The sequence below is a fragment of the Ambystoma mexicanum genome, chromosome 3q (genome assembly GCF_040938575.1).
Source record: "Ambystoma mexicanum isolate Mex_15411 chromosome 3q, UKY_AmexF1_1, whole genome shotgun sequence".
Classification (NCBI taxonomy): domain Eukaryota; kingdom Metazoa; phylum Chordata; class Amphibia; order Caudata; family Ambystomatidae; genus Ambystoma; species Ambystoma mexicanum.
Genome location: NC_090926.1, coordinates 925544342 through 925556714, shown reverse-complemented (window position 1 = coordinate 925556714; position 12373 = coordinate 925544342). Strand labels below are relative to the sequence as shown.

Here is a 12373-nt window from a genome sequence, read left to right as displayed (position 1 = left end):
CCACATCTGCCTCATAGTTCTCACGTTGGCTATTCTTGTCATGACTACCACAAATGCACCACCTCCCTTTACCCCACCCACGGGCCTTACATCCCTGGATACCTGAAGTAAACTCACCCCCGAAGAATGGATCTGCCGCTTCGCTCGCCCACCTACTCCTCTAGTCCCATGCTCACTCACTATGAGGAACACAAGACTTGGGTCCCGCTTCAGGTGTCCTACTCCAAGTACGCCCCGTGAACCTCACCGGGGAACTCCAGGTCCCATCATTGGACCAACACTAGGTGGAGCGCAAAGGCAGCCCACACCTAATGCCAGTAAACATAACCTGACTGCGCCACAAGATATTAAAGGAGCTCTGATCAATGCCCTTTCCCTAGTAGCTCACTCTACTGACATTGCAGATTTTATCGTCGCCAACCAACTGGACCTTCTTGCCATCTCAGAAACCTGGCTTAACCACGCTTCAGGACCAGCACTAGCATTAGCCCTCCCAGACAACTACACCATCATTAGAGCTGACAGAGCCTCTGGGAAAGGGGGCAGTGTAGCGTCCATTGCCAAATCCCACCTCAGCTTCTGGGAATTTGCTAGTACCCACCTTCCGTCTGCAGAACTACTCTCAGTCAAACTACTTCTCTCACCTACAACCACTATACTATTACACCTTATCTATCGCCCACCCGACCCCATCTCCTCATTTGAGGAAGATATTTCTACCCTTCTCACTCAAAATACCAAACCCGGATCACAGATTATTCTGCTTGGTGACATGAACCTAGGCCTCCACGATGTCAAATATACGAATGCCACTGCAGTAGAGAATACCATCTCCCAGCTTGGCTTCAAATCACGTATTCTCAAGCTCACCCATGACAAAGGTTGAACCCTGGATTGGTTGGCTGACCTCAACTGCTCCACCACGATCCTCAACAATGTACCCTGTGCGTGGTTCGACCACCATTGCATCACCTTTTCCATTCAGGAAAAAGCTCCCCCTAACCCTTACATAAACACGGCCCCCCCATCTCTAGCGAGGAACAAGCGTAACCTATCGCCAGACCAATTATGACCTCTTCTACAACATATTGCCGACATTTCACTGAATACCGATAAAGACCCTGCCGACTTAGTCGATAGTTACAATACCACAATGAAGCAAGCAATTAACCAGATTGCTCCGTTAAAACTATGAAAGACCAAACCCATCTCTCACCTAAATAAATGGTTTACCCCTGATCTAAAATTACTCTGCAATGAAAAAAGATCAGCTGAAACTGGAGGAAAACCCCATCTATCGCCAACAAGGAAAATGATGCATCCATTTCCTCTGCTTATAAAGCAGCTATCATTAGAACAAAAAAAGAAATATACAATGAAAGAATCCAAAATGCCAAATCAAGTACCAAGGAACTTTTCACAATCCTTAGGGAACTTGAGTCCCCAGCACCAATCACGACGCCTGCTCCAAAGACGAGATATGGTGCGCAAACATTCAGAAGGCACTCTCAGACAAAATTGCACTTCTACAATCCAAAATAGACACAAAAAGAAACAATTTACCCCTTAGCTCCAACACATCTGAAAACCCTATTCACAAAACTCCATTATGTACCCCCTTCCAATTCTCCCAAGTCTCTATCAAAGACATAGAAAAGATTATCCTGGGAATCAAACCTTCCAATTACTAGGGTTACATATGTCCTGCGGCTATCATCAAGGACAGCGCTAGAGAACTAGCCCCATTTATCACAACTCTGATAAACGCATCATTCAAAAACTGCTCAGTTGCTGATAACCTCAAGGAAGCCTGGGTCCTGCCACTACTAAAAAAGCTGAATCTAGACCCTAATGTGCCCACGAATTATAGGCCCATTTCAACTGTCCCCTTTCTCTTAAAGATTCTGGACCGTGCGACCTATATACAAATTCAAAGTCACCTTGAAGGCAATAACTTATTAGGCCTTCAGCAATACGGATTTAGACCCAGACATGGCACAGAGACGGCGCTGCTAGATCTCAAGATTCAGATGGATGAACTTAAAGATAGAGGCAAGCTAGCCATCCTCCTGCTCTTGGATCTATCAGCAGTCTTCGATTTGATAGACCATAAAATCCTGACCCAACACCTAACCTCAGCAGCTGCTTTCTCTCCGAATGCAGGCAGTTGGATCCAATACTTCCTTTAGACTAGAACCACAAGGGTCCTCTCACCCTCGGCCTCAGCGTCTCCAGTGCCCATCAACTGTGGAGTCCTACAAGGTTCGTGGGTATCGCCCACGCTTTACAATATTTTCTCGAAGCTCCTATTCGACCGCCTCGACAATCTGGGTGTCACATACACCAATTAAGCGGATGACACCCAGATTCTGATCACACTCAATGGATGCTACACTAAAGACACTAAACTGATCAACGACATCTGTCTAGAGATCCAAGCTTGGATGGCTACGTATAGTCTTTGTTTAAACTCTGAAAAAACCAAACTACTGATCATCGGTTCCCAAACTTGATTAAACAAACTAGATAAATGCTATGATGCCTTCAACATTGATGGGAATGTCATTAGAGTCTCAAGGGAAGTTAAAATCCTGGGTATCTACCATGACTCTATATTAACGCTAAATAAACAAGTTAACTCATTAGCCTCCTCCACAGCCTACACTAACAAGCTCATTAATGCGTGTAAGCCCTTCTTATCCACCACCAGTTGTATTACATTAGCAAGAGCTCTAATCTTCTCCAAGCTTGACTACTGTAATACCCTTTTCCTCGGGACCTGCATGCAGAGCCTAAACAAACTCCCAAGTTCTGCAAAATAATGCTTCAAGATCCGCCCTAAATATCCTGCGTTCCAGTCACATCTCATCCTTCAGAAGAGAAGCGCACTAGTTACCCATTCGTGACAGAATCTCACTCCGGGCGCTTGTCATCACTCATAAGTGTCTAGCAGACATGGCACCCACCTATCTGACAGTTAAATCTGCGAGACATCAGACCATTAGATCCACCAGATCCAATTACTTTAACCAACTCACCATCCCTAAATTCAACCTAAAAACAGCTGGAGGTTCCTGCTTCCCAGTGTTAGCGGCCAAACGCTGGAACTCCCTCCCTGCTGAGATTAGAGCAGAGGCTGTATTCTGGTCTTTCAGAGCCAAAACCAAAACATGGCTCCTCAGTTCAAACGATCCTGAGCACTACTAAACTCTGACACACAGTGCGCACACTCATAGTTGGTGCTGCTCTATTACATTGCAAATATAACTGTAAAGGTAACTTAGGCATAGTGACTGTATTTCTATAATTTGTACCTCTCTCTGTAAATATGTTCGTCTGCTTAGCTGTTTCTTCTATGTTTCTCACTGCTCTTGCCTGTAAGGGGATCTGTAACACACCTCCTCCCCTGCTTTTTGGTGTCCTGTATACTATCTCTGTAACCTGTACTTAGGTAAAAGCGCCCAGATACCCCTGGGTGTGGTGCGCTATAAAAGTAAATAAACTAAACTAAACTACTGCACTGCCCCCTCCCTGTTCCCCCTGCACTTTTCCCTCCCCCCCATGCACTTGCACGATCTCAATGTGACCTGGCTTAGTAGGATCATTGTCTCTGTCTTCCCTCTGTCCGCCTCCCTTGCCTCGTCGAGCCGTGAAACATTTGTGTATAGGCGCGTTATAAATGCCTTATCATATCATATCATATCATAGTGTACTAATGCTTTTGCTTAATTGCCGCAGCCTCTCAACTGATGGGAATTCGCTCTCTTTCTTCCAGATAAAAGCACTCTCTCAGCTGCGACTGTCTGGTCTCTTCCCTTCGGCATACTGGTGTGGGCAGGCCATGGTCGACGTGCCTCTCTTATGGCTCCTTCTCTTTCTGATGGTCATCGTTATACGTATATTTACCTCCCATGTTTACCTGACGGCCTGGGGATGGACTGCACTGGTAATTTGCATTCACTTTTTCAATGAAGCGGAATACAAATGTTAATAATGATTATCAACACATGCAGTACAATGATGGAGTACTTGTAATGCTTGCAATGTGGGCTCTAAGCGTTAGAGCAGTGGTACACAACATACGCGGCCCTGAGGACATTATTAATGGCCCTCCAAGTTCCCTGAGTTTAATGAAGTGTTGCATGACCTAAAGTCATTTTTGTCTTTTCATCCTGGTACCTGCAGTTTTGCTTTATTTAATTTTATTGACTTATTGGATATTTGCAAGGCGCCAATGCGACAAATGGTGTTTCAAGGTGCCACAAGACAAACAAGCATTGGCAATGCCAATAGTTTGGGCGTTTCTTGTTGTTTGCATTTTTCATTTATAGGCACCAGGGTGCAAGGAGGAGAGTGCAATTTTTTAAAGGAGTATGCGGTAAGGGATGCAGGTGTGCAATGGAAGGAGAAGGGCAATAGAGCAACTGTGGAAGCCATTGCTAGAGGGTGCCTATAATGAGCAATAGGAAATGTGTGCGAGAACGTGCAAGGGAGTAAGAGAACACGTGACTGTGATGAGAGGAAAAGTAAGGGCTGAGCGCAAAGGTGAGAGTTGGATTAGAACATGAAGTAAAACAGATGAAAGGAACATTAGGTGCCGAACTCAGTCACGACATTACATATTGTAATGATGTGAGACCATTTTGGTGTCATTTACACTTGTTTTAAAATAACGTTGACTGTGATGAAAGGATGATAGAAAAACATTTCCAAGGCATTACAGAAGGATGTTGCTATTTCTTCGACTGCCGATCTCAGTGAAATTTTACATGATATATTAACATAAACTAGGAAAGGAATCAGGATCACTTACAGAGCTGCAGATAAGGCAGTGCAATTAAATGATTTGCCCAGGATCCCACATTTTGGTTGTATCAAGCGTACGGTGTTGCGATTCGACGTATTTATGTAGGCCAGACCACCCCTGTGCATTTATAGATGTTCCTCTTTAGGCAAATGAGGGCCGCCATCTATTTCTTACCCCACTTAAAGCACTGCTGAAAAGTCTAATTACCCTTGTTTCACACAAAGCTGCACTAATTGCTTACTCACTGATCTACTAACAGCCGGCTGTTCTGAAAGGATTTTAGGAAATGTTGAGGTGTTTCTTTGTGCTTATGTAATTTAAATAAGTATGTTTGGGGTTAAGAGGCAAAAGAGGGGTGAGAAGGCTAGGGGGTGGGTGTTAGGGAGAATTCTCTGTTTAGGCTGAATTTCCTAACCTAGTGAGTCCCCCAGCAGCTTTGCTGGATTTCTGGAGTTTGTTTTTTTTCTCCTGCCAAGAGTGAGACTCTTTTCCACATACTCTTGGACATGATTTGAGGGGTTCCTTTGACTGCTAATGTGTTTTATGGGCTATGGGGTCGTTTACTCCATATGGTCTCATATGTTTTTACTATGTGTGTTACACAGCACCCTCAGTGCGGTGACACAGGGGTGTCATAGTGACACCCCACCATAGACTCCATACCCTGGGACTGACTACTGTCTCCCAACGCATGTAAAGTCACCATTGGCTTTACTAGTCCCATATTATGAACAGAAACCAGTACAAACCATCATATTGTGGACGTACTGGTCGGGGCAATTTGATTGCCCCGGGGTCTGTTATTCGGGGGGGCACGTTTCCGTCCCCCCTGATCGAGTTTTGGCTGGTGGCAGTGGATACTACTTTTTATATTCGACCGCAAATATATCTCTATGGGATTTTCCCATTGTTCGAGGCTACCAACTTTAATTATTTAATTCCTATAGCCTCGAACATACCGCCGGGTTATTTATTTAATATTAATTCACCGGTTGGTATTTTTTTCCATAACTCGATTCTAAAATGACGTTTGTGTTCTCTTCTGTGACTCCAACCCAAGTCGAGCCCTTTGTTCCACTTTTTGGCGGGCTTCTCCATAGAAGCCTCCAAAAGTGGTGCCACTCTGTCTGGGTACCACAGGGGGTGCGTGACGGGGTTTAGGCACAGAGTTGCCTTGGCAACTCAAGTCACACTCTTGTGTGATTGCCCCAAGTGGTGAGCCGGCCGACTCACCACTTAGCATGTTTGATTGACAGCTAGGCTGAATGAATGGGGGTTTCTTGCATAAAAGCAGGGCTTTGGGACTGGAACTTCAGAGGTCGCCACAGGACCTGAAAATCCGAAGAGGGAGAAGCTGAGCCAACCTGCAACGACGACACCACTGGTGGAGCCCTGCTGAACCGTCTCACCACTTCCCGACGACAGAGGAGATCTTCTTGCCGGAGAGTCTCTTCCCCTTGAGCTGGTGGGGACAACCAGTTTGCTTTCCTTTTCGCCTACCAGGACGTCTAGTGGTCGAATTGCCCGTGCCAAGCACTCCGGCAACCGGATAGCCACTTACCACTGAACCGCAAATAAAAGGACCGCTCCTTTGAATCGAGAAACTCCGCGGCTGGTTTCTTCCCTGGCAGTACAACGACCTCCTGTTTTACTCCCCGACGAGATCTTCTCTTCTGCCGGACGAAGCACCGACTCGCAACCGCTGCCAGGAACAACTGCCCCCGCTGGAGTGTTCTCACCAATTAGAGGTACTGTGTCCGCCTGGCCTCCCTTTCTATAGATTGCTACAAGGTGACAGTAAATCCTTAACCTTCTAGACTGGGCTGGTCTCTTGACCATCTAACTGGTCCCTTTCTTTTGGTCCAACTCCTTTCTGAACCTTTTCGAGACACTTGTGCACTTTTCAACCGTGTGACCTTGGACACATTTCATTCTGATCCTCTTAAAGTGAATCCGGCTTTCTGGAACTCTAACTTCACGGTTTTATTCTGCCTTCCTCTCTTGCTGTGTTCTTTTGAAAGTGTTGGGATCTGTTTCAATTTATGCTCTGCCTTTCTCTCTCTTTTAACAGAATTATTGGATCGCCATCTGCGTTAAGCGCTCACCGCTGTCTGAAAATAAGTGGTGCTTTACTTAAGACTTGTCTAATATTCTCTTAAGGGAGTGTATATACTTGAGTGACTGTGTTTTTGAAATTGCTTGATATTAGTGCCAGTGTGTTTTTATAGATGTGTTTTTAAATAAATAATTATATATCTTTTACACCAAAGCTTTGGTCAGTGTTTGCTTGTTCTACTTTATTTACCTGCCCTATTGTGTATGCTCTGTATACTGCCTAACTCTTCTTGAGAGAAGTCTGACTGCTCAGCCACTGCTACCAGGTAAATCTGGGTGGTGCAGATTGCTACCAACTGTGTTTACTGCTAACTCCTGTAGTCTTAAACTTTTTGCAGTGGTCCCTAAGGGAACTGCACAGATTTCTGCCTAACAGTGGGTTGAAAGTGGGAAGAGAGGTATGTGGGGATCCATACATTAAAAATAAAACACAATAAGCCACAAAGTATTTCACTTAAATGCTTCCCCAGTGAAAATATGTTTAGAGCAATGCATTTGTATTTCAAGGGTATTTACCCTGATGCAAATACCAGTGCAAAATCACACTGCAATGCAGTCTTTTATGCAGGTAAATATGTTTTGAAGGCAACTTTGAAGCTGATGTGGTGATGTAATAATAATAATGCAGGGCCTAGTATTTGGGTCAGGGTAGCCTATATGAATGCGTTTTACATACAGCCTGTTTGAGCCATGAGCAGCCGTTTGTTAAAGAACTTAATTGTATACCTGTATTTACAAAGCTTTTTTCATATTCATTGGCATCACCTTGGGAACCCGCCCTGATGAGTCTCTTGCGCTAGAATGATATAGAATGATAACACACATGACATAACGCTGCCCTGAGGAGAGGCGGAGCCGACATTATGCAGGGAACCTGGGCACCTTGAATAAACCGTGCATTAACCTAAATTAAAGACAGCCGAGAAAGAAAAACATGTCGGGGCCAAAGACTCAGCTTTTCGGTCAGCTGATTCCGGTACAAGGCGGATAGGGGGAGTTTGCCGACATAAGTCGTCCAGTGAGCGGTGTCAAGAGGACATTCGTAAAGTGTAAAGCTGTGAGAGAAATATAACATTTGTTTGTCAAGTTCTCCAGACAGGTCAGCTCAGCAGATTAATGCACCAGCTGCAGGCATCTACCTCTGATTTGCTGCGGACATGGTTGAATCTCAGCAGGTGATACAATAAATAACTAACATCCATCCGGTAATAGAGGATCTGTTACAAATGTTCGAAAGTGAATAGAGGGGATGTATATCATAATCATATTTATTTCCTCACAATCAGTTGGCCCCCTTTTGTGTTCATGGATATGTTTGTTGCCTATAGAGCACACTTTTTCAAAACCAAGCAATCAATTTTGAAGCAACATAATGAATGATAAAATCCCAGCTGCCATTTTCTACATATTGGGTCATTCAGGCAAGTCGTAGAGGACAATGCGGTCCAGGTGTATTTGTATAATGTGGTTGTACAGTTTGTACAAAGGCAACACCCAGTCTCTTAACATTTACCCTGCTACTGGTTCCAGTGCATCTATATGTCAGGGACGTTTATAAACGTTTATTGGATGGTAAAAGAGGGTTGGGGCAGTGTGTCCGTGTGTGCATGCGGGGGTAGGGAGTGGTGATGGGAGCACATCCTATACCAGTCACCAGAGACAATCATTGCGTTTTAATAAGCCCTAAGGGGAAACAAAGTACACGCACCGATTTAGGATGTGTATGCATACGGCCAAAGAGTTAAATAAAGGTGCATTTCTCTTGGCGCACACTCACACAGTTGTACATACTGGTGCAATGTTTACAAAGACTGGCCCGGCTGGGATGCGGTGCAGTCAAGTGAGGAGCTTGTTTCCTTTTATAACCATAACCAGAGTTCGCAGTGGGGCGGCTCATATACCAGTCCTGCCTCAGTAGTTACTTCAAAACACATTGGCCCTCATTACGACCCTTGCGGAAATCGAAAAACGATGGCGGAAATGCAATACCGCCATCGAATAGCGCTCGGTGCGATTATGACCCGTCACCGTAAAGTACGATGCCATTAGCGACACCGTAGTGAACGCCAACGCTAACTGCACCAAGTACGCGCGCGCGCGCCATGCCAAACCGTAATTAGCACCATGGCGCAAGGGTACGCGAATTCCGACCCTAGCGGACATGTACTTAACGCCATCAAGCACGGCGGAAAGTACCATTCCGCCATGGTGAGAAGTACGGCATCGCGAATCAACCGTAAACGGCCCCACTGAGTGCCTGTACACCGCTCCCTGGCCACATAGTACAACTCCCCGTAGGTGCAACGAAGTCACAATGCAACCAGTGAAATGTACAAGTCACCCATGCATGCCAACGAACAAAAGAATCACAAGAGGGGCCAATGGGAGCTGCAGGGCACAGATGGCACGAATACAGAAGCTATACCAATGGACATGACCCCAGTCTCCCACCAAGAAACGCACGCAAACACAGGCACCTGTGACCAGCAACATTCCGATAATCACGTCATTCCACCAATCCACCTGGCTGACCGGCATCTGTTACACAAAACCTAATCCCCCGCCCCTGAGCATGACATCATCCAAACAGTCATATTGGCAGCCCTCACCCCTGACCTCACTGGGCTTCGTAGGCAAACGCGCCCAGCACAGTACCACGCAACTATACTCCGAAGCTGGAACCCAATGCAGATCTCCTCACAATACATCGCTCCCCAAATAGGAATATGCCACATCACTTGCAAAGAAGAACGCTACACGGCCCATATCAGAATAGAAATTTAATGCACAACAAATTCACCAAGCCCATACAGCCATTAGGCCATGGACTCCAAAACACATTTCCCCATTGTGGGCTGCATCCGCAATAAATGACCAGCTACTTCTTGTGTGACGCCCTGTTCCTTCATGGTACACAGGGGCTACATTCTCGTACGAAAAGGCAACATGGAAGCGCCTAGAACCGCAGGGCCGTCCCAATAGGGAGGCACTAGTCCAGCTGAAAGGCCGAAATGTTGCTCCGAGCCACTAGTACTGCGTAAGGGCATGTGGCCCATTGGCGATCGTCCCATAAGATCGTAATGCTGCTCCACTGATTAACACGAAGCAGCAGGTGTCGGGAGTAAAACCCATCTGCAGGAGTGGCATACAGATGGCAGTGGCAAAAGGGGAGGAGATACCTGTCAACCAAAAGAAAAGAAAAAGAAAAGAATGGCCATCAGAACTACATTCGAACAACTCACTTCAATGATCACACTAAATCCACAGCCATATGCATGCTAGCCCACTCCAAAGGATCATCACCACCCCAAAACCACTTGCGACTCATAACTATCCATATCGAGGTGAAAACACCATCACAAACGAGTGTACCTGTGCATGCGTCTGTGAAAACAGAATCCATCAGATGGGATTGGTAACGTGCATGGACACAAGTGTCTGAAGGCGCGTCGAGACAGGGAGGGCTCAACAAGGCCAGATAGACGATGGTCCCACTATGGCAGCCCTGCATCACATAGCGCAGGATAGGCTGACAGATTCCAAGAAGCCCTGTACATGGCAAACACCGTATCAAATCATCTGCCCATGCATCCATTCATCATTCCCTCATCCCGTAATGATAACGCCTGTTTCCATACTCACATAACATGTGAGAATTCCATTGAGTCTGTGCGTTATGCAGCCTGCAAAATCCACTGTGCCCCAGCCCGTAATTCCAGTGTTGTGAAGTAACATGTATTTGGGAACGTCCGGCCTCATCATCCACTTCGCTATTGCGCATCCCAAACTATTCATATCAATCATTGCATCCTCGCCATGGCCCCTGTCCCAAGGACACTGAACAATAGAACGTTATATTTGCAGTCAGACCTGTGGGCATCTCCTCGCCGCTAGCTGAAGACCGAAAGCGCCGCCCTTCGAATTCCTCATTTGCAACATCACGTCGAAAAGGCATCTGTGGCCGCTTGAAATCACAAATTAATCCATCTAGTGCGGCTGTGTGTGAAAATGGCAACTGCCTTCACCCACAAATGGGACGCCCCGCCCGTCGGTGCAACTCGGTACAGTGATGCATGAGGGCCCACCGTTACTCGAGTACTACGTTCCACTGACCCTTCACAAGTCTGTTCGCGACTGCAAAGAATGCATGTGAAACAATGGGACCATAGCCGAATGAACATATCAACCAATGTTACACGGCCATCGGGTACTAATACATGATTGTAATAGCAAGATGCCATTCCTCGAATTGCAGCGTTGTGTGCGGGACGTGCTCGCCCAAAGGGGAGAGCAGCTTGCACAGGTGGAATGAATCACCACAGGTGGAGGCCATACAGCCTGAAAACACATAAATTGCACGCCCAGTCTCCTCCCACAACCACTCCGAAATGCTACCGGCAGGACTCGCGATGTTGGCCCTGGGGGACCTGATAGCACTGCAAGTACTCCAACTCCAAGAAGAAGACGAACACCAACTACAACCGGCCGCACGGAGGAGACGCAGGAGGAGGGCAAGGCAGGGCCAGCAAGGGCTGCCAGCACAGCCACTACCACCACGCAGGCAGCCCGCAATCCCACGCCTCCGAGCACATCCGTTCAACCTCACTGATGAGCAGATCCACACCCTCTACCGTTTGGACCGGGACACCATAGCCGCCATTGTGGACATGACACAGGCTGACCTTGTCAGCATGATAGATAGCCCAACCGCCATCCCACCCCTACTGAAGGTGGTGTCTGTACTACACTTCCTGGCCACAGGCACCTACCAGCACACAGTCGGACAGTTGCATGGCATTTCTCAGCCACTGTTCTCACGGACACTATTGCAAGTGCTCGATGCCCTCCTGCAGCACGCAGACGACTACATCTCTCTACCACGCTCGGAGCAGGAAATTACCAACACAAAAGTGGGATTCCATGCACTTGCCGGCATACCGGGTTGCATTGGTGCCATCGACTGCACCCATGTGGAATTGGTCGTCCCACATGCCATGGAGGCCCAGTACCGCAACCGAAAACAATTTCATTCACTGAATGTACAAATGGTGTGTGACGCCAACAGGATCATTACACATTGTTGTGCCCGATTCCCTGGATCAACCCATGATTCTATGGTCTTGAGGAACTCTACAATACCACGCTACATGGAGCGACACGCAGGGAACAGATCCTGGCTACTCGGTGAGTCTCATTTCATGCATGCTGATGTGGGGTATGTGATGCAGCAATGACCTGGCAGGAAGGGGGAGGGGTGCGTACGTAGCAATGGCATTCCACATAATTCGTTTATCGTCCACATACAGGTGATGCCGGATATCCACTGAAGAGATGGCTCCTCACACCAGTCCGGAACCCACGGGACCAGCATGAGGAGGACTACAACCATGCCCCCTGACGCAGAACTGCAAGCACCTGAAGATGGTCATGATGAGGGTGGGGATGTGGCAG

General features: G+C 46.9%; 1 protein-coding gene across 1 annotated transcript in view; it reads left to right on the top strand.

The window, feature by feature from the left end:
* The window catches only part of LOC138583119 (ATP-binding cassette sub-family A member 9-like), a 2601648-nt gene that overhangs the window by 1464039 nt on the left and 1125236 nt on the right, over positions 1 to 12373 (top strand). Inside the window, exon 24 of the mRNA XM_069655079.1 lies at positions 3776 to 3946. Coding sequence (XP_069511180.1) covers positions 3776 to 3946 — 171 coding nt within the window. The remainder of the gene's footprint in view (positions 1 to 3775; positions 3947 to 12373) is intronic.